The sequence below is a fragment of the Phaethon aethereus genome (genome assembly GCF_964289735.1).
Source record: "Phaethon aethereus genome assembly, chromosome: 18".
Lineage (NCBI taxonomy): Eukaryota > Metazoa > Chordata > Aves > Phaethontiformes > Phaethontidae > Phaethon > Phaethon aethereus.
In genome coordinates this window covers 5,136,477-5,162,121 of record NC_138594.1, presented here as the reverse complement: position 1 = coordinate 5,162,121, position 25,645 = coordinate 5,136,477, and the positions used below count along the sequence as shown (strand labels likewise).

Here is a 25,645-nt window from a genome sequence, read left to right as displayed (position 1 = left end):
GATGGACACCTGGAAAGAAATTAATTAGGGATAGGGCTTTTCATGCAGTATTAGCTCATGGAAATGCATGAGAGATGGTTCAACCAGATTAAAAGGGTCAGGCAGGTTATATGAGCTTGTGTTTCTAATACCAGAACCCAAAGGCACCACCTGAGTCCGGTACCTTGTTACAGAGACCGAGGAAGACCTTCACTGCCCCGGAGCGGGCAGTGAACCAGGGGCAGAGCATCACCTCGCACCTTTGTTGTCTTCCCGCCAAGCACGAGGTGCTCGTTGTCGCTGGATCCTTGATCAGGGACACTGCTCTGTGCAAGAAAGTCTGAGTGCTCCCTGGGCAGGGGAGACCCCATGGGACATGCCGAGCTCCAGCAGCTGTGGGAAAGCAGCCCTTAAAGAAGAGTCCAGGCCCAGTTCCCACCCGCGCTGGGGTGCCCTCACCCCATCCTGCAGCCGCACGCTCAGTCCAGGAGTCAGCTATTCCCACCCACAGCAGAGTATTAATTAAGAGCATGTTTAGGGCGAGAGCAGTGACTGGGACATGGCCCCCAGCGCTGCACAGATCTGCTTTCATCTGAGTCATCTTTCGGTTAGTCACTAAAGCCAGAGCCCCGGCTGTCCCGCTGCCCACACCAGGAGTGCTGCCTGCATGGCCACGGCGGGGGGAGCCCGGGGCAGGCTGAGCTCCGCTCCCCGCTCCGCTCCTCCACCGGCATGGCGGAGTCGGAGCCCATGGCCCTGCAAGACCGCCGGCACATCAGCTGGCACAGCCTGCTCACGAGCCGGCAGCGGCACGACCGCTGTGAGCCAAGCGGCTCGCCCAGTGAACCCGTGCTGTGCCATGGACCTGGGAGGAGCATGACCTGGTGATATGGTCACTCCTGTGCCCCAAATCTGCTTGAGCACGGTTTTCCTCTGCCCCCACGCACGGGTTTTGCGTCCCCTCTGTTGCTGCCCCACTGAGCGGCTTCCTGTGCCTGTGCTGGCCCCTCCAAGCCAGGATCTGTGGAGAAGACCCAAGACCAGCCCTTCTGCCCATCTATTCCCCCATCCTGTATTTCATGCCAGAGCTACGTATCAGAAACGCTACTGAAGCGGCAGGCATGGCACTGGGGTCCCACACAGCACACAACCCGCTAGTGCTTGAGCGAGGGCAGAGTAGGGTGCGTTCAGCATCCCACACCAGCGCCCCGGCACAACCGCCTTAGGTGAAGGCACGCACCGTGCTTACATCCCTGCCTGCATCCCTGCCCGCTGCCTGCATCCCTGCCCGCAGCTCAGCTGCGCCTGAACCACCCGCAGAAAAGCCAGTTCCAGCAGAGGTCAGCGAAACACGTGCACGCTCGGACATCAGCGTGTTGCAGACGTGCTCCCGGGGGTTAGCAAGAGCCCGTGCACCTTTGCGCAAAGGCACTTGCCTGGGGTCCTCCTGCCCACGGGGTCCCGGGGTGCTGCACACCCCAGGCGCGGGCGACAGCCAGCCCGGGCACGAGGGCTCCTCGCAGCAGCTGAACACAGCGTGCAGCTCGAGGCTGAGAAACCCACCCTGCACACTCGTCTGGAACAAAGAGCCCCGGATCACACCAGTAGGGACTCCCCTCTCTCACCAGCGACCCTCTGCAAAGCCTCTGCGCCGAGGGAAGGGACCCAGCGCTGCACCCAGGACGTAACAGGAGGTGTGAAAGGCCAAACCGCAGCGGGACCGAACCGTCCCTGACTAGCAGAGGCCGTCCAGCCCAAAGCCCTGCGCTGCCGAAACACCCACCAGGCTCCGAGTTACAAGCCGCTCTCAGGAATGCTTTGAAGTGGCTCAAACCAGAGGAGAAAGCACGAGCAGGCGAGATGGAGAGAGGGACGAGAAGGTGCCATCCACGCTCTCCAAAGGCGGTGGGGAGTGGAGGATGCTCCTGCAGGTAAGTCCTCGTCCAGGGGCACCGGGGGCTCTCGGCACGTCTCTGGATGGGGCCCTGCGGGTCTGGTACGGGCCAGCCAGGGGAGCAGCTTTCCCCAGCCACAGTTTCGCTCCACCCTGGCTTGAGCGTTTCCTCTCATCCCTGTGGTTTCCCTCCCAGTGCCGATGCCCAGCAGCCGGCTGGGAACGCCTAGAAGAGGCCTCATGCCTCCCCAGGGCTGCCGTGCCCGAGGAGGGCGAGCTGCCCCATGCCAGCAGAAGGGGAGGAGGGAGACCCGCTGGCGGGCTGCAGCGCATCGTGTCTGCCAATTTTGGCACAGACTGTGCCCCCCACCCCCCGCCCCACTTTCCCTCTCTGATCCCGGCCGTCCTGCTCATGCACACAGAGCGCGGGTCGCGTAGGTGACGCCGCGCCGCCCGTCCCCTCTCCCCGCGATCGGTTACGGTCGCGGCCATCCCAGACGCAGCTCGCTGCAACGCTGCTCCCCGACGGCTCGACGTACCCGGGAGCAGCTTTTGGAACCAACCAGACATGCACCATTAGGCGGGGTCTGCAGGGAAGCTGGGCAATTAAATGGCGTTATTCACCCCGCCGCTTACCACCCGCCACCCTCCCCTACCCGGACATCCGCACGCCTGGCCAGCAAGGTGAAGCACCCGCCAGCGGGTCACTGGACACCAGCTCCGGCGTCGCGCGAGGAACGGCCGCAGGACACGCAGGCAGCTCCTGCCCGGCCAGGCAGGCAGGATAGGAGGGCAAAAGCCGGGAGAAGATATTTTGGCAAGCAGAGAAAGCTCAACCACAACACGCACACAAACTCAGGAGCCAACCTTCAGAGCAGAAACGCGTCTCCATGCCAAGAGCTCGGCTATTTTCCTCCCTCTCCCCGGCTCGCAGCTCTGAGCTAACAGGCTCAGCATTCATCTCCCTGCACTGTGTGGCACATGGGAGCAGGGGAGGGGGGAGAGAGAGACTCAAATGAAATCCAGACCTAGAAAGCAGTTTCTTTTTCCCCCCTCGCTTCCCCCCTTGCCCCCCGCCCCCCCGGCCTCTGCTGGAACCACCTTCTGTCTGGAGGGCTCAGGAGGATGGAGGGGGGGAAAAAAAAAAAGAAAAGCAGAAAGGAAGCATTGCAAAAAAAGAAATAAATAAAGGAATCAGCTGAAATCCAGCCAGAGCGTGGCTGTTTCTCTTCTTAAAGTGCAGAAGCTGCTGGAAAGGTAGGAGGGCAGAGGCAGAATATAACATATTAAAAGATCAATAGCCTACCTGAAATCCGGTCCCTCTCCATTACTACGGGATATATTTAGCATCCGCGTGTCACGGCCGTCCCTTTTTTCGGTGGCGTCCCCTTCTTTCCCCCACTCTCCCTCCCTCCTTGCCTTGCCTCCTCCTCCTCTTCCAAAAAAAGCTCTTTGTCTGGTCTAATTTCTTCAATCTGTTGCAATCATGAATGCATCCAAATTACCACATTTCCATGTGCTGATCATATGTTTGTGCTCCAAACTGAAGTAGCTTTGTCTCTTTGAAATGAAAAAGAGGAGGAAGAGAGGAAGAGAAAGGAGGAAGAAAAAAGAAAAAGGGGGTGCATGACCCGAAAAATCCTGTAACTCCCTGAAATACTCCACCAAGCGCAGGAAAACTGGAAATCCCGAGTCCTCTGTAAAACAGTCTTAAAGCTACAGCATGCGAGTGTCCAGAGGAACACTCCAGCCTCCACAGCTCCCTCTTAATATCCACCAGGAGATGCTTAAGGAACTTGGCTCCTCGCAATAACAGAGCGAACAACTCATCCAGCTTCTCAAATCTCTCGCCGCTTCCCCAGTCTTATTTTCCTGCTATTTCCTCTATCCCCTCCTCCTTCCTTGGCTCCAGCGTTTTAAAAGCGCACAGATCCTGCGCGTTCCCCCACCCTGCCAGGTCTGAAGTTTCGATTCATGCATAAACTATTCGGCTGATGAAGGCTGACTTCATTCCCAGCACGGCATCACGGGCTGCCGCTGCTGCTACCAGGCGGGACCGAGCGCCGCACACGTTTACTCGCCCTGTGTGACCCACTGGCGAGCTTTGCTGCCGGCGCTGGCACCGAGCCCCCTCTTCGCCCGCCTCCCCTCTGCAAAACGGCGATAAGGAAGGATTTCTGCAGCCGGCCCAAAAGCGATAGTGAAAGTCTTTGCCCTGGGCAGAAGTCCTCAGTCTTCTCCTCAGTCCCAGCGTGGAGAGGAGGTGGGATCTGAGAGCAGTTTTCCTTCCCTGTGGTGCCCGGGGTGCAGAGGGAGCGGCGCAGCCCTGCGGAGCCCGTTGCCGCAGCCTCCCCTCCCGGCCGGGATGGAGGGCTGCGCGGCTGCAGCGATGGGCTGGCCCGCTCGGAAACTTCCACTTGGCTGGCGGCCATGGCAGGCAGCGAGGACGCCGCGTTAGCACCTCCGCCGACACCAAACCGCCCCGCAGGGCCCTCCCGTGCCACCCGCTGCCCATTCCCATTGATAGCACGGAGCCCGAGTCGCCCAGCCAGATGCGACGGCACAGCCTCCATCCCTGGAGCTGGCGACCAAGCCATCCCATCCCCAAGCCAAAACTCACCAGCGTGATAGCTGTGACAGAGCCTGGCAGTCCCCGACATAGCATGGACAGGACAAATTGTCTCCTGGCTGGATGAATAAACTTCCAAGGAAAGACTCGAGGCGCTGCTGGACCTTTGGACAGCCTCGACCTACCTTGCATTGCTTTTCAGTATGAAAAATCCCAGCAAACGTGCGTGTTCCGCATACGGCAGCTGATGGAGTCACTGTCACCAAGCCAGAGGGAGGACCACAGCTGACGCCAAGCGGGGGGCTCAGGCCAGCAGCCCCACTGCACCAGAGAAGGCAGAGACCTGGTGGGAGGTAGCCCCAGGACACTCCATCCATTAGGGATGTTTCTCTCTAACCCCCAGTGGGTTATTCCCTGGGCAGGAAGGTTTAGATTCCTTCCCAAATTCCTGTTCTTTCTGTAGCTGCTATTGAAGCTTTGCATGTTCCTGCTGCCCGTGCCTAAGGCATTAGAGAGGGGACGATAAGCAATGTTTTCCCAGGCACAGACCAAAACAGTGTTTCCTGCCCAAGACCTCGAAGGTGCCAAACACAAAGCAAAGACCCAGGGGAGCTGCACAGCCCCACGCAACACAAAATCCAGGCCCCTGCCTCCACCAAGCAGCCTTTATTGCCAAGCTCCTTACGCTGGAGAGGAAGGGAAAAGCTCAGGGGAAGTATCAAGAAAGGAAGAAGGTGAATGGAAAGGAAGAAAGGACGGGGGCAGCACACGTTTGTGGACTTTAACCCATCAAGACTCGGGTGAGCAGGAGGGACAAAGCAAAGGCATCATTTCTCACAGGGCACATCACCACGAGGCACTCAGGGAAGCGAATCCAAACGATGATTAATGCAATTGAACTTTAAATTCATAAAACCTCCAGGTAGATGCTCTCATTCAGACTTCAAGTCCTCAAGCAAGTTTTAATGGATTCGCTTTAGAGGTACAGTCACATGCCTCCGTGGGAAGCAGCGCTCCCGCCACCGCCGCAGGGGCACTGGGGCGTCTGCGTTTGGGAGAAGGGGGTGCTCGGCCACGCCGTGCCCGTGACGCTGCCTTCGAAGGTGCGGTTCCAGCAACCGGCGTGTTACAGGGCTGGGGGTCCCCCTCCCTCCTGGGTTTTCGGGAAGCCCACCACGTGCCTGTTTGAATGGTGTTTGGTGGTCTGTGCATTGTACAAGTCTGTGTAGGGAAAGATAAAATATACTGCATTTTCTAATACTACTGTTTAAAGGAGGGGCAGCAGGGAGGGAGTCAAGCACATCTAGGGTTTGGGAAGGGGACAGAGAAGACTCTCCCGTGGCTGGGGCTGTTTTCTCGGGGTTCAAGGCACCCCAGGGCTGTGTTTTGGCAGAGCCAGGAGGAGAGGGAAGAGACAGGAGCAACTTTTAGGAAACCACCGCTAACTGCCATAAAGAGAAACCCAATTTCCATTTGCAAACAAGAAGCTGAAACCAAGCAGGAGCCTTGTTGCGCCGCCGTGCCGCACCTGCCGCGGCCGGCACTGGGGTGCACACGCGTCCCCTCGCCCCACCTCGCAGGTTTAAGTGTTACCACGGGTGGCAGCCAGCACTGCCAGGTGCAGAGAAAGCTAGGAAGGAAATCACAAGACAGAAAACCAAACCCTGCTGCAGGCTCAGTTTGAATTTTATCTCTCACACCTTTCCTAGGCTGGCCCAGCAACGCCCAAGCTCTTTGCTAAGCGTTAAACTGCTTGTTGCGCACGAACACGTAGATAAGCAGGGAAGGTGCCATGAAGACAGCACAAGCTCACCCCTGACTGCGGACATGCCACCAGGCCTGGGACATCGGTGGGCAGCCAGGAGGGAATTTAGGACTATTGAAAATGTCACCAGCCGCAACAGCAGCCACTGTGGTTCAGCTGCCTGCAGGTATTCAGGTAGATTGTGTTTGCAATTCCCTGTCTGCCTCTCTAGGTTTATGCCGTGATTATATTCCTGTAGCATTTCATCCAACAGAGGAGTTATTTTCTTTTCTACCTGGTTCCCATAGTCACAGCCGGCCACTTCTACCACGCCTTTAGCAAACCAGCCAGGTATCACCTTGTAACCCCAGCCCTGCTGCTGAGCGAGCTGGAAAGGATGAACGCTGCAAGTCCGTGCAGGGATCAGAGGTTCCAACTGCGTTGACAAAGGTGCTGGGAAGCAGCCAGAGCAGCCAAAGACCTCCAGGGCCTGGAGAGGCAGGAAAAATGGGGATTCAACTGGTTCTTTCACAAGCTCAGCTGTCTGCAGCACCTAGTGAGCTGGGAGGAAAGTGCAGAGGGGGAGGACAGTGCGGCGGAGCAGAGCACACCTAAATCAAATTATGTTCAGTGAAGCATTTTCACATGAGGAAATACAGGTCCAAACTCAAACAGTGCAATCAAGTGTTACTCCATTATATTCCCTCTACGCCATTTACCCCCAGGCTGGACCCAGCCAGCAGATGACAGTATCTGAGCCTCCGCTGTTTGCTCCAAGAACCTTTCATTTACATTTATACGAGCTTTGAGGATGGGGAAGAAAGAAAAGGCTGGTTATAATTTTCCTTTTTAATTTGAAAAAAAAAACCCAAACACCAACCCCAAACAAAAAAAACCCCAAAAAACTGAAGGAGATGCCCCTCTTTCCAAGGGGGGTACTTATCCTCTGAATGCTGCTGCCCTGCTCTTTGCCAGTTATTTTTCATCTGCCTCCCCACTCCTCCATCCCCCTCTCCCAGCTGGGCAGACATGGAGCTGCTCTGCCCCAGACCGCGGCTCCTGGCTGCTCCACATCTGCTGCCAAGCACTATTTTGCTCCTACCCGATTATTTCTTATGAAAACCTTTATTTGTTCAACAGAAGGAAACACAGATCCTGGCAAGTTATTACTTTTCCCAAGCCAAAGACCATGCCCAGGACACAGGGTTCATCACCACCCAGAAGCACGTGTGATGGTTGCAGCAGGGGATTGCTGAAACAGTAGCAGGGCATCTCCCCTCCTGCCCCGAGCCCACGCAGCCCCTTGAGATGGTGCCTACGCAAATCTCCCCCTGTCCCATCCCCTCCCATGGAGGGATGTATCTTTAAGGAGAGCCCCTGCCAGGGCTCTCCTCCGTGCTGGCTCTCAGCGTCTCTGCCCGAAAGCCTCAAACTGCCGGAAATCCCTTGCATATCCTCCCCAGGCTTTCTGCTCGTGCTTTAACACTCATGTGCTGAAGTATTAATAGCAGCTGGCAGTGCAGCGGCAGGACGGGACACTCACCCTCCCGGGAGAGTGCAGGGAGTCTCAGATAAACATTAACTCTTCCACGATCCTCTGCTTACAGTTTCCTCCCCGGACTCCTCCCTACCATCAGTCTTGCCCTCTCAACACTCACTCTTCCCCAACTCACTACCTGAGTCCCCAAAATGGCGGGGTTTACTCCAGTCTGTGGTCATTCCCCCACCAAGCAGCTGCCGGGGGAAAGCAGGGTTCCCAACGGTGCTGCTGTATTTGCTCTTCTTTTGCCTCTTCCCTCCTGCCTCCCGGACAGGTCGCTGCAGCAGCTCCTACCTGGCAGAAGGAGCCATCAAGGAGCAAAGTCTTCAAGAGAGTTACCACCTGGGTCTCATAAGCAGGAAGATTAAAGAAAGATTGCACCAAGCCCTGCAAACACCTTTGGGAGTTACCTTTCTTTTTTTCTGGGCTTATTTAATAAAGCAGGGCACAGGTTGCATTACACACCGCTCCCCTCCAACGTCTTCAGAGCAGCTTGCCCCAAGGAGCCCCAGAGCAACCCCAGCCGCAGCACAGCGAGTGCAGCGCCCCGTGCATCACCGGTGCCACAGCCAGCTGAAAAGCTGCACAATTTCTAGGCATGTTCTACCTGGGCAGCACAGGCTCGTGGGAAGCAACGCTCTGCTTCTGTGTGTTGAAGCAGCTCCTCTTGCATCCAGGGCAGACCTCACTCAGTGAGAGACCTGCCGAGGTCCTTGTTTCACCTTCTTTAGGAAAGCAGCTCCTAAACACGTGGACTTTCAAAATACTGCTGTCTATGGGGCAATCACAGGCCAGGGGCTCTCTCTGCATGGATTCCACCATGTTACCATACTGCAACACAACAGAAAGATGCTGCCTTGGTGTGACGCAGCCAGAGGACACTACCATCGTCCTACCTTGCCTTAAGTCCCCATTGCTGAAGAAGGGCCAATCCACTGCAGGAAAATGCTCCAGAAATGGGCAGCAGACCCTGTTTTCATTTATCAGCAGAATCATCCAGGACTGAACGCTTCTCAGGATGTCACAACATGCTTTTGACCAGACATTAAACTACAAAAAATTTAGACCAAGGAGGGACCGCTCCATCGAGTCAATCGATCAGAAATGCCTCTATGCTATTAGGTGCTTTTTTTGGACCTCACTCACTGCTTTCATGCTACCAAAATTTCAACAGAGAGAATTCATGCTGTGCAGGTCAGCCCCGAACATCCACAGTGTTTTACCTGCTAGCCCAACTGCAGAGCTGCCTCACAACCAAGTCATCTCTCTGCAACAAAGGACATGAAAGGCTGAGCTCCCGTCTCTTTTGCCATCCTAGACACAAGATAAATATAGCAAGGAGTAAACCAGCGCTCTGTGCCTAAGGTACAATTAGGGGTTTTGGTAAACGCTAGCCACTGCCGGATGCGCCAGCCTCGGAGGCTCAGAGGATGCCTGTGGTGGGCAGTCAGGGCTCGGGAATTTGCCTCTGCCCACGTGATGAGGGACACCAGGCTTTGAGGGGAAGAGGGAAAGTTGAGCAGCCACGAGCTGGTCTGCCAACATGCCCAAGAGCAATTTGCAAACTGACATTTCAGCAACAAAAAGACGAAGAAAATAAACACCATGGAGAGATACATGTATTCAACCGAAAGCAATGTGACCACACACAGCTGCTTAGGTAACCAGCACTGCACGAGCTAGCACATACAGACCAGGTCAAGACACACCAGCCCTCCTTCCTCCTTTCATTTTGTTCATTTTTCCCCTATTCCTAAGGGGAAGGGTGCCAGATGCCACACCCCACACACGCTTCTATGGCTACCCCACTCTGGCACCCATGAACACCATGGCTAGAAGCCTGTCCTTTCACTCCTCCCCGTCTGCCCCGTCAGCTCCTCGGGTCAGCCGCGTCCCAGCGCAGCCATGCCCCTCGCAGGGCACGGGCTGGGGCTGGCAGAGGGGATAATGAGCATATTTCTCTCTCCCAGGGCACTGTGTTCTCCTCTAGAGGACTGGGGGTTTGTTTTTTTTTTTAACTCTATCCTTCAAAATGAGATAAAAGCGTATGCCACTGCCATTCCTCTTCCCTCTCTGTGGCAGCTGGTGTGAGGTTCTCTTGAAAGCACATTAGGAGCTTACTCCAGAGACACCTGGTCCCAAGACGATAAAGAACCTTGCTCAAGGACTACTGCTCCTGTCCCAGAGGAGCTGCGCTCTGCACCTCTACATCTCCTTTCCCTGGGGGAACCCTGTGGACCTCATCAGCACTCATCCACATACCCATATCACATCCCAGTGAGGAAGATGATTGTCTTAAAACACAGCAGCTAAAGCCTCCAAATATTAGAGAGCATTAAATCCCCAATCATTCCTGAACTACTGATTTATATTTCACTGTCTCTGGTTTCCTCACACCAGAGCCCATGGTGCCAGGTGCTGTACAAAGAAAGCATCAAAAGATCTACCTACTCACCTGTGATGTCCAGTAGCCTTTTGGGACTGAAAGAGACTATACGTAAGCCTGGAGATGAATCACGGGTACTGCAAGGGAACAGGACGACAAGCCAGTGCTCAGCGCATCCCCTCAACAGCAAACAGGCCCACGGCACCTATCACTATTCCTTAATTTCTTAGCTGTGCACACAAGCGCCTACGCTCCCTCACTCACTGTAAGTAATGCGCATCTCCGCCTGAAGCACGTGGGAGCCCCTCAGGGCTATCCCAGGCAGCCTGAGTCCACGTGTCTGCGTTATGCAAGCACCGTCCTCGTGTGCCCGTGCAGGAAACCAAGCACCTGAACTGAGAGCAGCCTTTTGACTTTAACTTCTTGGTGCCTGGAGTTGGGATTTCCTGCAGAGCTGTGCTGCTGCAGAAGGAACTCTCCAGGCTGGCTGGTGACCAAGCTTCACCCTTTGCTACTTCGTCTTCATGATGAGAAAGACTAAGAGGACAGATGTCAAATGAGGGCTTGTCACTAGGGAGCCTGAGGAGAGCAAGCGGGGCATGGGCATGGGGATGCTCTTTGGCACAGGGATCCGTGCAGCTGGGGTGACCAGTGTGGTGCTTAAAACAAAGGGGAATAGAAGCTGCCCAAAGAAATTCATATGACCTCATCTAGGGACATATCCAAAGCAATGAGACTGCAACCACAAGTCTCTAGTTAACCCTCTGCTGCACAACCAAGGTGGAAGGCACAGTCCGTGCTAAAAACATCATACTGCAAAGAGACATGGAGCATCCCCACAACTTCCAGCTGGACCAGAAGGGCTGCACTCAGCCTGTATCCCAGTGTGCCAACAGGAAGCTAAAAAAAGATGCAGTAAAGCTTAGGATCATCTGAAGGTCTGGACCAAGGTTTACAGGAGGGGTTCCCAAACTCCGTTTTCTCAGGTACCACAATTACACGTAGAGGGCTGTGCTGTGTGGTGGGGGTACCCTTGTGCTGCAGACGTGTGACAGTTCTGGCAGCACTTCCCTGGGGGGAAAAAAACAGAACTCAAAAACCTAATGGTTCTTACGGCACTCTGAATTAGCTTATGTAACAGTAATCATGTACGCCCGAGTAGGGAGCCCCTGGCTTTTGACTTCTCTTTTGTTTATTTCCGCTATTCTGGTTAACCTGCAACCTCATGTAAACCAACTTCTAAAGTTGTTCTCTTACAGACTCCAGGCACAAAGAGAGGAGATGGTCCTCAGGGCAAGGTACTAAACTGAGAAATGGAAACAGCAAGATCTACTGCCTTATCTACCTTTAATTCCCACAGTGAGTTTGGAGCATCCCAAATCAGTGATCCCTGCTGAAATCCTGTTGACCCTGTTGAAGTGATGATGCCAATTTAAGCAATGCCCACAGCTACGTGTGTTCAGCTCTTCCACCCACTCGGCCACATATCTTTCCATTTCAGTGCCCATGGGGAAGTATCCCCAGATGCACAGGCAGTGCAAAAGACGCAGCTTTCAGCTTCTCTGCTGCTCTATTTCCCCCAGTTATGAAATGGGACCATCAATAACTATTAAAGGGAAAATGCAAGGCTTAACCAGGGAAAGGCAAAATAAGACAAAAACTATCTGTGCGTGTCTTGTTGAAATTTTCAGGTAAGACAACATTCTCCCCACTTTTATTAATCCCAGCCACCAGCTCCCGCAGAGATCTCCTGGGTGCCCTGGGCAGCATGGCAAACGCAGCGCCATCGTGGTCAATGGGGTCCTAGAGCTCATGCTCCGAGCAAAGCTCACAGGCTCACACCACGACCAGCACCTTTGAACCACCTCACTCATCTGGTATCTCCAGCCCACGCTTGTCCACCCGCTGTGGCTTCTGGCCCCTCTGTCTACCACCGCCAACCTAAAGGGTGGGCAAGGTGCTCAAGCTGGTGCAACCAACAAACATGTCTGGCATGAGAGTCCCTCCACTTCATACTCAAGAGAAGTATTCAGACAGTACAAGACAAAACGCCCTGACGAAGGTTTCATGACATCAGCAAGTGCCCCTTTCTAATGCAACCCAGATAGCTGGCCTTGAGCTTCATGCCTCTCTAAATTATGCCCTACGCTTCCAAAAAGCACCGAGACAAGTTGTGGTTGATCCCCAGCCAACTGCTGATGATGCAGAAGTGGGGCCGCTAGTGCCCTGTCTTTTTTGGATGGAAAAGCGGTGCCTGCCCTGGATTGCAGCTGGCCCTGGCAGCCTGCCCCTGCTCCGCTCGGGCCGGCTCCAGGCAGCCGTGCAGCCAGACAAAAGCTGAAACAGGAAAGCTGAGGCACCTGCTCCCCTCCCACCCCTTTGGGACCTCTGGTGAACAAAGCACCTGACCCACAAATAGCACCAGTGCGGGAGTGGTTCTGCTGCCACCCAGCTGGAAGGCATCCTCCTCCCTGCATTCACCTACACAGAAAAAACAAATACGCTGTTTTAGCTAAATCAGTAAACTCTACCTTTTTCTGGACCCTCCTGCATTACCCCCGCCAGGGAAGTTCCTTCCTCCTAGCAAAAACTGAATTGTAGCCTGGAAACAAATCAAAGTACAGAGCGCAGCTGGCTGCCCAAGAGGAATACGATGCCGATTTCTTCCACTCCAACTGCTCTGGGGCTGTTTTCTGGTCGGCTCAGGAACACATCACTGCTCCGGATGGCAAATGTCAGCACATATTTCTCTCTTTCAAATACATCAGGTACAGTTGCACGAAAATGAAGTGGGAGTAGCTTCCCTGACACGCCATTCCTAACTACGCAAAAATATTGCCCTAAGCTACCCCCATCAGGCAAAAGCGACATTTTAGGGGCCACAATTCTGAACTCTGATGGAGTCTTTTATAAAGGGCTTCTTCCCACTCCTTTCCTCTCTTTCTGCCCATTCCCAAGTGTATGTTGAACAGAGACTCCAAACCACTCACAAAACTCAACCTTATGGGCAGGGTCCCATGTCCTGATGGAGGGGGACAGTGCCAAGCCCCAGACAGCTTCCTTGTCCTTCCAGCCCTCGAGCCAAGCCCCCCCCAGCTCCCACAGCCCAGGATGCTGCTGTTGTCCATGGTGTCTGCAGCCCCAAGCCGGCCCATCAGCGAGTTGCAGGGGTGAGGACCGGTATGGCTAGCAATGCTGTGGAAAGAGGGAGCCAGCAGCGAGCCCAGCTCCACGTGTCTTCCACCGAATGAGCCCTGGTTAGGTTTAGCTCAGCACCTCCAGGGTGCTGGACATCAGAAGTTGTTTCTGCACCAATAATTGTGGCATCTCTTTGTATAGCCAGAGCCCCGTTACAACTGAGATGCTCAAACACTGTCTTAACCTGGCATCTCCCCCATCCCAGGGCATTCCTCAGGTATGCATGACACTAACTCCACTTTTGCAGCCAAAGGAAAACAAATTGAGACAAAGCATAGGATTCACATATCCCTAAAGGTAGCTACCCAAAGAAATTATGGTCCCCTAGAATCCTATGGGGATAATGGATTCCTCCAAGAAGTTTATTCTTCCCATCCTAAAGTAAGTGCTCTCAGACATTTTCTGATAGCCTCCAGCTCTCTCCATTGACCAGCCCAGATGAATCCCACCTCACTGGCTTACTGGGACTATGCAGCAGGCCTGTAGGAAGCAAAAACTGAAGCTCCAAAGCCCCAGAATGGCTGCTCACCGAGCAATGGTAGATGCCACACAACCACTTTCAAAGGTACAAGAAAAATTGAGAGGAGTCACAGAATAAGGTTTCCAAAAGAGGTCAATGTCAGATCTCCAGGTTCCTACTGTCATTGCATGCCCCCAAGGCAATACGTGGTGTGTGGATGACTGTGTAGCTATCTAGATCCCAAGAGTCGGTGGCTATGAAAATACATGGCATCCCTTTCTTTAGGGTGGCAAGGAGCCCAAAGCAACCCCCTTCCGCGATGCTTCGCTTGCAACCACTGCTTGGTCATCCCAACCCCAATTTATCTTTTACAGGAATAAAAGCTTCTGGGTGCAAAGCCAGATGTGCAGAGGGGAAAATTTGGACCTGAAACAAGGGGAAATTGAGCTGCAGTTATATGGAGTCATAAATATTTACTGCAATGTAAACTGGAGCACTGAGCTGCTCATTTGATTTTAACTTGAAAAAAAAATTAAAATTTAAAAGGTCTCTCACCAGAAAAGTGGAAAAGTATATAATTAGAGTCTAAAGAAAACAAGCTTGAACAACTGCACTGTGTCTTTCAATTTAGATTCTCTACACTCCAGTTACCTTTGGAGCTGTACCAATTCCCCTTTCTGTCCTCAGACATATATATATGAAAACACGCAGTGCCAGGGCCAAGACTGCAACCTTGTTCTTGCACATGCAGAAGATAAACATGCATTTCAGTTCAAAACTACCAGCTTCTGCACTGGTGGCCAAATTTTGAAGCATCAGCTTTAAAATGCAGCTCAGTTTTTCTGGACTGAACGGTCGCTGCCGCGAAGCTTTAGCACCCAGACCGGTACTGCAACTCCACGCTAAATTATCATTCAATGCATCTTTCCTGCCATTTGACATCCGTTTGGGGTGCAGTGGCCTACTCCAATCATATTTACACCCTCCCCCCAATATATCACAACATTAGGGCTGGAGATGGTGACAGTACACAGCTGTGAAGCTCCAGATGCACAGCAGCAAGCGTCCCAGCAGCAGGACGACGTCACAGCATGTCCCCTGTCACCCTTGTCTGTGCCATAATGTGAATACCTGTCCCTGTGCTTGTCACTAGCGTTTGACGAGGGCCAGGCAGGCAGTGTCACAGCTCCCAGGGCGTTTAAGTGTGCGCTTAACTGGACATCTGTGACTAATCCCCATTCCATGTGTGCTGATGCCCTGATACAGCAAACCACTGAAGTCACCGCTCCGGGAAAGCATCCCGAGGGTGGCTTTCTCCTCCCACCCACGCAGAGGGAAAAGCTGAAAATGTCTGTTTTGGTAAGCACATCTGGGAGCTGAGACAGGATATGAGGGCTGAGAAGATGAATTGAAATAGCAAATCGAGCCCAGAGGGAACAACTGTGAGTGACAGAGAGCGAGGGGATGGGAGCAGATGAAAGCCCTGATGGCCAGAGCAGGGTGTTGAGGTGAATGGTGTTCTTGGGGGGGACAGGCTGATTGCAGCAAGCAGCAGAGACAAACGTCAGCATCCCGGAGGAAACAAGGTGGCAATGCCAAGGAGAGGTCATACATCTCAGAAGGAAATGTGAAGGAAGATTTCAACAGCGGCACAGCACCTGCTAAGGAAGACGAACATCCGTGATGTACAAGAGACCCCAATTCTGGAGACAGGTGCTTCCCACAGGGGTTTGCACCTTTGGAGCATCACAGGTCCATCAGGGCAGGGGCAGGCAGAGACAGCAAAAGGGCCACCAAAAGAAAAAGCCCAGAAACAGGCTGTCTCAGCTTCCTTTTGGGTATTTTAGAAGACAAGACTAAAATTTTCTACTCCCAGAGGATAGTTTGGGTGAGGCCAATGCAGGTAAACACCAGCAACTTGTCTCTGTCCCTGGACAGCCCTGATCTGTGTCACGCACATGCAAGCAGAGTGCATGGGCTCAGGTACTCCCAAGCACCGAGACTTCTGCTACTGCTTTCCTGGGCTGGGAAACACCTTTTTCAAGAAAGAAATCCTCCCACCTGCTTCCTCCTGAATCAGAAACAGCTTCAGAAACATTAAGCTGCAATTAGGAGTGTAAATTTAGTCACAAGCACATATAATCCATAAATCTCCACATCCAATAAAAAAATAATAGCTAAGGAGAGTATGAGAGAGCCGCTAATTACTAAAGCTGTATTTCAACCTCAGGCCATTCCTGCTTTCTGTTGCCCTGTTAGACCCCTTGAATGGAGTTGGGGCTTTCCAATTATTCTCTCTGGGCCCATTATTCAGTAAGTAATCTTTTATTTTACATTGTTCTCTCTTTTCATAGTTTTGGGGTTTTTTTTAAATATATATGTACTGCTCTCTTTTACATACTCTTGCATCTTTCTCTGCAGCGTAGAGAGCTCTGCAATTATTAGCAGCCAGCTTTGCCTTCCCAACCATGGCCACTGGACAGCAGGCAGGAGATACGATTTCTGAGAGTTACCTCTTGCGTTCTCTCATGGTTTTTTGTAATTTTTTTATTGGATGAGGAAGATTCAAAGAAAGAAATTCATGCAACTTACTTGGACTTCTCTGGTCGCTGAGTCTCCGAAGTCTCCCACTGGAGGTCCGGGTGATTCCTAAAGCAAGAAGAAGGTTTGACTGAGCCAAGGGAGTTCATGTGAATACACTATAAGCAGAGCAACCTCCCCACTATGACTACATCTGGTGAGGCACATTTTCTGTTGGGAACCTGCTATGCACAATCATCTCTGTGATCGAGGGAATTTTCTATGTTATTTTAAACAGAACATCACTTGAGGAGAGACCTCCACCTTTCCCTGAAGGCGTCAAACATTATTATTCAAACATCTCAAACCCACGCATGTACTTAGGATTTCCAGAAACACCAGAAAGAACTTTTGAAATCATTAACTGAGACACGCACCTTCACTTCTTGCTCCAGGATGTTTTATCCTAGAAACAAGTGCAGCACTTCCCAAGACAGATTTCCTTACTGAGAGCGCCAAGCACAGGAATTAAGGACCAGCACATGCCCTGCACTGGCAGAGAGCTCAGCAAAGAGGCTCCTGCAAAGAAACCGCTTCCGAGAGGTGCTCGGCCTCACCAGCCAGCTCAGCTGCAGGGACAGCAGTGGCTCCTGTGTTCAGCATCACAGGAAAGCAAAGGGGCAGCTACTTTCTGGCTAGATTGCACCCAGCAACCTGGGAACGTGCCGCATACAAGAACCCTGTCAGGGGGTTAGACAGGCTGAAGCACAGGATGCATCGCGTGTTCTAGGCAGATGCTGAGCCAGAACACAGCCATCCAGGTGTCGGGCTAATTCTCTAATTCCCTAACACTCGTTTCCCAGGTGTGCTGAAAAACTCAGCAAGAACCAGAATTCACCTTAACAAGCCTTTGGTTAAACCTAGCCATATGCAGGAACTGTACCTTGATTAGTGCCTCAGCTTCTCTTAGCACAATAAAAGTCAACACAGTAAATGCAGTGAACCACCTCGTCTGGGATGCTATGCTCTGAAACTACCCCAAATGCTAGGAGGTGCCGATATGGAGATTCCCAGAAAGTCTGGCAGCTCCTCAGTCTCTGGTGGGTCCTGGGGGAGGAACATTAGCTCCAGGATGGCATCCATCATCTTGGACACCAGATGCTGGAGCTGTCAGGCTCCAGAACAGAGCCACGGAGGCTCCTCAGCTCAACACAAACGCTGCCCGACTGCACCAATATTTTGAATTGGGATTTCTACCCTACAAACAGGTAGGAGACTCCCAGATTTTGGGGGTGATGTTGTTGTTTGAAGACCATCCCTTGTAATTAAGCAAGTATCTTCATTTCTCACCATCTACCAGATCTGTTGGACAATAAGCAAAGGGGTTAAACCAGCACCAATTTAAGCTGCAGAACATCCCCAAATGATTTGTAACATAGCCGCAACCTTACAAACGTTGTCAGCTGGAAGAGTGCATCCTACAAAAAACAAAAAAAAGAGCGGGGGGAATGTATAAAAGGCAGGAAAACTTTCATACCAATGAGCCCTGGGATGGAGTGAGGGAAGGGAGAAGATCTGCCTGGCAACTTGACATGGAAAAAGTGTCTCGCACTCGGAAGCCTCTGCTTATAAATATGCATATGTGCGTGCATTTTCTCTCCCCTTTCCTTTTCTCATATAAAAAGCCTCTGTGCCTACAACGTTATGTGGCTGACCCGCAGGGCTGGTCCCAGGGAAACAGCGGCGCTGCCTGATGGCGCAGCGCAGGGGGAGCCCCCGGCCAGCACCCCCCGGAGCCGTGCCCCCGCTCGGCTCTGCCCCCCGAAGAGCACCGCCAGCCCGAGGGCCAAGAGCAGAGCCGGGACCACCCGCCCGCATGCGAACACCCAGCCCGTCTTCTCCAGGGCTTCATCTGCACTGCATCGGGGCAGCCCGCTGCTACGCACATCGCTGCCTGCAGTTTCCAGTACTGATGGCAGAGACGGGCTCAAGTTCCTAGGAGCTTGTACACTATAGCCAGCATTATAAATTTTAAACATGTTTTTTCTATTAAACCCAGTGCCTGATTTTTTTTCTTCATTATTTTCTCCCCCTTAAATGTCCACCACTTCTTTGCACACTAACAAGAATGAAAAAGCGTATTTCCTCTGCTCAGAGCGTCAAATAGCGCTTCTTCAGGCAAGCTGCAAGAGCACTCCAGCCCTGGCTCGGCTCCTTGCAGCGAACGAACACCTCTGCTTTGTCTGCATGTGGGTAAGGTGTGGTGTTGAAATCTGGTTTTCACAGTTGCTCAAAAACAGGAGAAAAATGTCCCTGATGGGTGGCACACTGAAGAACGCAGATATGCAGCCATGCTGAGCTAGTTAAATACATCCTTTTATGTTCAAAGACTTCGTTCAGTCTGTGGCAAAGCAGGACGGAAGCAGAGCAAGGAGCTTACAAGCTTGGACAGGATCACACATAGGAAATAGGCTTTATTCCCTTTAGCAACGACTCCAGTGGAAAAAACACACATAGGACTCGGAGCATCCTATGCAGCAGCGCCATCAGCACCCACGCCCTGGCTGAGCCCGTACCCTTTATGCAAACATTTACTGAGAATTTGCTTATCTGCCCTGTCTTGAAGGTTTTCTCTGAGGATCCATAATTACTATTCACACCCTTTTTAAATAGGTAAAGCCCCTTTTTAAATAGGTAAACCCAGAGGTGAACAAGCCGAATTGATTTGCTCTGTATTGGAGACAGCATTTGAAGGAATTTTTTCTGACAGCTGTTGCTTCAACCCCTCTTAACATTAATAATGCCTAATAATGCCGCTAACCCCCTTGCAACAAAAGGGGCAATATAAATAAGGAGCAAACAAGCAATTTGTACTGCCTGTCCAACACCTTCCAGCAAAGCTGGAAAGAGGAGGGAGCGCTATGGGGTCCAAGCCAAGCTTGCTATCCGCGACACCCCACTGCCCCTCCACCGAGGGAGGATCCAGACGCAGTCCTGAAAAGCAGATAAACAGCAGGGAAAGCTGGCAGCCTGGCAAGACAGAAGAGAAGATCTGTCAAAAAAAAAAAAAAAAAAAAAAGAGAAAGCAACAGCTAAAAATATGCTGCTCTGAACACACTGCCAGGAAGCCGGCAATGCGGGCAGGACCAGAGAGCATCGGCGTGCTGAGCGCGTTCTGGGGTTACCTCTATTTATAGCGTGGAAGCAGCAGGCTGAGCCCCGCATTTGGGCTGTGAAATGAAAATCAAAGGCTTCCACCCCAGACACAGCGTCTATGAGTCTTCCCTCAGTTCAAATGCCCTCAGGCCATGCTATAAATTTATTGTAGTGCACTGGACTAAGAAACATACTGAAATATGCTTTATTTAGCTGAAATTAGGAACGCTTCCCCACGTCCCCAGTAGAATGACTTCAAAATGGAAGAGTCCAACAGTTAAAAATCAGTCAATCCAAGAACAGTTCATGCAACCCAGCGGATGTGCCGCAGCAGGACAAAGCTATAACATCGCAGAGCTTAGCCTCACCTTGGCTCACTGGCTGAGCAATATTTTTTCACGTTTTATAATCAATGTCTAATTCCCTCCAGATCCACAGGCTCAGACCATATGGCACAGCAGAAAGGCAGCAGCACCAAAGGCACACGGGGCTTGACTGGGGTCTCCTTCGCAACTGCCAAAGCCAAGAGTGGCTCCAACTGGGTCGTGTCCATGCAAGCAAGACCTCACCTAGGCTCACGTTTAGTTCACTCCCTCCAGATAATATTGGGCCAAATGTTCTACTACTTCGTGCTTCTTACAGCTGCTGATACAACACACGATGGACGTAAAGCATTCCAGCATTGAAATTGGAGCATCTTATAGATACTTGCCTTGATGCAGAAGATGCAGACATGATGCAGGGCAGCAGGGAGACTGAACCCAGCCTGTCTGAAGGAACAGTCCTTGCTACAGTGACTTTTCTAGCTGACTTTGCTGAATCCGAACCTAGAACTAACTGCCAGAGCTGTATACCTCTAATACAGTCAACAGGTATGTTCTCCAAAACACACTGCAGTTTTTGCATAATATACCCCAAACTTTCTATGTATGCATATAACTGTAACAAGACAGGCCACTTAAGATTTATTTTCTCCGCACAGTAAGCGATCCATGCCACTACACTCATACCATGTAAAAATCAAAAGAACAAATGGGAAATTTCCATTATCAAGAGAAACCACAGGGTGAGGACAAACAATGGAGGATGTAACCCAGGAACTTGCTCTCTCTACGCAGTCCAGTAAAAACAAAAACCAAACAAACAAGAGAACTCAAACCAAATAAAGGTCATGTTGGAAAAGGATGGGCCAAAACCAGCAGGAGACATCCCACACTGTGCTGGAGTCAGCAGAACAGCACCAGCTCATCTGAGCAGTTAGCGTGACCCTTGCTTCTGTTAAATGTACAAGTGGGTCCAAGATCAGATAATTCAGCTTCCTTCTTCACCCAGCACGAACGTGGCAGGGTGTCCAGACAGCTCTGGAGACATGTCTCCATCCAATAGCAGTTTCCTCCTATGGACATTTCCACATCTCGGCTCTCCAGAGCCATCTCCTGGGCCATTCAGGTCTGGGCCAGGTCATGGAGCCATCTCTAGACTCCACCAATGGGCACTGGGGTGGTGGGAGACCCCCAGCAGAACAACACTTCAGAGGTGTCTACAGCACCTACACAACACCGACACTTTAGAGTTGGCTCCTTCCAGCGGGGCAGGACCGGCACAGAGTTTTCCACTGCCTTTTAGGACATGCATATCCATCACAACACTCTTAGGACCATCTGTTCAGGACCATACAGAGCGTGAAATCTAATATTTTATCTACTTCACAGGTACTATCCAGACAGTGGGCAAAAGAACTATCTTCACTGGCAGCTGTATTTCATCCTGCTCCACATGAACAAGCTCTAAAACGTCCTTAGATAAAATGGCTGGAGAAGACATCATCAGTAATGAGGCCTGGAGCCGTCAACAGAGGAAGGATAACCCACATGTTGTTTGATCCACACCGCACAACCATCGCCTCGGCGGCTTCTCCAGCATACCAGACCAGCTGCTGGGGATTGATCTGCATGGTTTTAATGCTGACACAGGACATCACCTTCGGAGGTGGAGCCCTGCATATGGAGATACCAGTGTCGCTGGAGACAGCTGGGGACAGAGGCGCTCTGGAGGAGCTGAGGACTGTGAGGAAGGGACATCTGTTTGCAGAGTGGCAAAGGAAGAAGAATCTCTATTGCTTCAAGCCTGAGTCCAATGAACCACACAAATACGACTTCACTTCCATTAACTTGAAATCCACTTGCAACATTAACCTCAAAAGGAATATGTTTTAAAAAAAAATAGGAAAAAATTCATGTTCATTTCCAGCACTAATCAGAAACATGCACCGAAGAATAAGAGACACTTTTCCAGATTCTGTGTAATAAAGACTCTTTCCAAAAGCTGAGCAAAGCTAGGGGGGAAAAAAAAAAAACAAAACCAAACAACTTCAACCCATGTGCATGGTTTCATTTTAGATCAAATATCTCTGGCAGCGAACTGAGCTTTCACTGGGATGGAGGGATGCTGATGGAATGGAGGGATGCTGCTCCCAAGGGGCACCGATTGCAGACTCAGGAGCAGGCCACTACCTTCTCCAACACAGCTACTACCACAGGGGCACACCAACAAGCTGTATGTGTCTAGGTCAAAGGCTATGCCTGGAACATACAGCCTAACACACCACCAACCATTTCGTTTATGTGGGAGCTGGATATCGTCAGGCTGGGGCCAGACAACACTGCTATCAGCACAGCACTATTAATGCAAGTGGAGCCATGAGTTCACACATAGAAAGAATCCGGCCCGAGGCTGGATTACAGATAACCCTCAAGGAAACCACAGGAAAATTGGCATTAGCGAGATGCATATATTCCTACCACAATGTTATACTTCTGGCAGGTGCCAAACACTAAAAAAATGCTCCAAAAGCCCGTGCTACTGATAAGAGGCATCAAGAACTAAGCTTAAATTTTTCCAACGTTAGAAAGTGTTCCCCAAGCCCTGCAGTGGCCTGCCCAGAGCTCCTGGCCACAGCAAAGGGCCAAGTTAAGTAGAAGGACCAGTCTTGCACATGGGGGACTCAGCACTTGAACCCCAGCTCAAGTTCAGGCTTTGATTCACGATTTTAACTCAAGTTAAACTGCAGTAATTCTCAGGAAAGCAACTGATGCATCCATAGAACTCAAGGTCAGAAAATTGCCTTGACTGACCTGCAAAACCCACACCACGCATTTTTATCCAGTCATCATGAACTCAAGCTTGTGTTTGAATGAAGTCTTGGCTTTTCAGAGACATCCAATCTCATTGTCAAGATTAAAACGTTGGAGTGACCCCAAGTGCTTTGGCAAGTTGCTCAATAGTTAAAATGGCCTTCAAACCGTGCAGAGACCGTGCCTCTTCCCCAGGCGTTTATTCTGAGGTGAGCAAACTCAATCCTCAGATATTCACTTGACAGAAATAACAGGATCATTTCACCACTCTTTGTGATGGTCTGTTCTTTACTGCCCACAAATTCCTCACAGCTGATAATCATTCAGAGATAGGCTGGACAATCATGAAAGCACAAAAAAAAAAATTAGCACAAGCAGTTTTTCATATGAAAAAGTATGTTAGTCATCATCTGTGATCCTTCTGGTTAGAGTGTTTCAGTAATCTGGCTGGGCAGCAGAGGGGATGCCACGTCACCGCACTGACACATCAGAAGACTTCAACAAATGCATATTTATAATGCAAGTATCCACACAAATTGGAAGGGACTGGAAAAATGAGTCTTTTATATGTATTGTCAGTTTTGCTGGTTTATGTGATTCTTTTACTTAGCAGCAGGAGGGAAGGGAAAAGGATTTATAACGGAACAGAAGACTGTTCTTGTGAAGCTATACCAATTAGGAATGGACCTGGTAACTACTGTCAAGTCTGAAATCACATGCAGTTCCCTGCTGAAGCAAACCAGAGTCCCAAAGAGATCTTGTCACTCTAAATTTACCCTGTCTTCACCACATCCTCATTTGCTCACAGTCCTTGGCTTCTGACATCCAAGAGAGAAGCAGCAGGACCCCAGAGCTACAACAGTGTCCTTACGGCATTTTGACTCAGCGAGGGGGTTTTGCAAGAATACGTCACAGAGCTCGCAAAGCCGTCGTAAGAGCAGCTTGGATCTGCTCCCGTTTATTTCTGCAGCACCTGCAGCACCTCAGCAGAGATGGGAAGGAGGGAAGGTGTTTGAACTCATCCAATCTGCAGCCTTGCTCAAAGAAGGAATTAATCAAACTCTTACGTTAACCAGCTGCCACAAGAGCTTCAGCAAGCTAAAAATGTGTCAGTTAATGATTAACATTAATAGCACAAGAGTCTCCCAGAGCCTGAATGGACAAGCAGTAAGGCTTAGGATGCAGAATACTATGCAAACAAAGAACAAAACAAATGATCACTGCTCATCCTTTGCCTTCCAAAAATCCCCAAACATTTACAGCATCTAGACTCACACATGCACCTAACTTTCCCAGGTTCATCTGGCAATGGCCATGGATCAGTTGGAGAAAAGTACCATCAGATTTGAAGGAGGGGAAAGGAATTTTAAAACTGCAATGCAGCATTTCCATATGGATCAAATACTCCCAAGACACCCTGCAGCTCTCCTCCCCACAGACCCATAACATTCTGGCTCTGACCACACAGGAGAACTCCTGGTGCAAACTTTCCAGCCCAGCATCTGGCTCTCTGCTGCACTCTGACACTATGAGCAGCTTTAGCACACTAAGCAGCAATGTGTTACTTCAGATTAAAAAAAAAAAAAAAAATCATCCTTTCTTAGATTTTTAAATCAATTTCTCGCCACCTTCCTGTAACCTCAGTGCAATCCAAATTTTATTTTTCAGCCACACCATTTGCTCAGTGCCCACTCACTGCTTCCCTGCTCTTATTTCAGACACACAGAACTCCCAAACTTGTGTTTCAGAGGGTCCCCCCGCAACAAACATCACCGGATTTATCATCAGAGCCCTGCAAGCCTGGGGCTGCCATCAGGATGTAATACAGACCCCTTCTGTTTGCCAGGCTCTGAAAGGCAAATGTTGATTTTTCCCAGAGAGGGACGAGGGCGTATAAAAGCAGAAAAGCCGAGAACAAAGAGGCAGTGGCTCACTACCGAGGAGCTGCCGACGACAAAGAGCAGAGGTTAAGGGTTCTCCTGAGCCTGGGTGACCCACTGGGATGACCCACCGGGCTCTTGGCAGAGCCGTGCCAGCGTCTGGAGCTAACAGGACACCCAGAGCAGAGCTGGCCACGTCGGACCCCCGGCCTTAGTGAACAACAACTCATTCACCGCTAGACATAAGGCGCAGCCTTTGGGTTCGAGACCAGTGTCTGACTCTAAAGACATTGCAACGGAAAAACTCAGCCATTTTACTTTGATGCAAACATGCAAGCCCAAGTCTCGCTCCAGACTTGTGACAAAGTGCCCTTTTCCTCCACCCCGTAAAAGAGATGTTCCACTGCAGCTGTGTAACATCTAGATGAAGGAACCAGCGACAGGTAGAGAAGCAGCCAAGGGACCATGGTCACCAAATCCCATTCCTTCCCTAGCCAGAAACTCAGACAAATACACAGGGCCAAGATTCACAAGATGTCTGGCCACTTGATTGAGAACAGGTCATCTTTGGAAAGCATGAAGCTCAAGCAGATGATGGTTGCTTTTCTCTTTGCACTGAACACGCACACAAACGTACTTTGGGCTACAAACTCTACCTGGAGCCCCTTCACACGAGCATCCCGAGGGTAGCAGCAGCCAGAACAACACACGCTTTGCCACCACGTGTTCATACAACGATCAGCCTGGGTCACTATGCTAGGAGCCCCAGAGTCCTCTGACACTATGCAGAATTGCCTGGGAGTTTAAATCCCTAGATCCAAGCTGCGGTTCAGAAACCAGCTCCCTGGGCAGCCCTACACAAGGCACCGACGCTCAGAATCACAGCTGCCCCCTTGGGACACCAAACACCCACATTCTTACATTTATCTTTAAGCCCAGCTCCAGTCGCATCTTGATGCTCTGCTCGTTTGAGGCTGAGGTGCCCTGGGAGGGTGCTGAGGTGGGCGGCCAGGGAGGACCAGCTCAGCTGCGGGGGCAAAGCTGTCTGCAGACAGAGGAGGCAGGAACCGCTCAGCCGCCATCACGGCTCTACCACGACTCGCTGCACATAACTTTCCTCCTCCACATATCCTTTTCTCTGCCTGTAAAATGAGGTGTCAAACACTTCCCCTGCTTATAGGAGCA

At 51.2% G+C, this 25,645-nt stretch overlaps 1 protein-coding gene across 1 annotated transcript in view; it reads right to left on the bottom strand.

Moving 5' to 3' along the window:
* SEPTIN9 (septin 9) overlaps positions 1 to 25,645 on the bottom strand; it is a gene marked incomplete at its 5' end in the record, with an annotated part of 107,190 nt that overhangs the window by 65,353 nt on the left and 16,192 nt on the right. Inside the window, 1 exon segment of the mRNA XM_082008198.1 lies at positions 16,363 to 16,419. Coding sequence (XP_081864324.1) covers positions 16,363 to 16,419 — 57 coding nt within the window.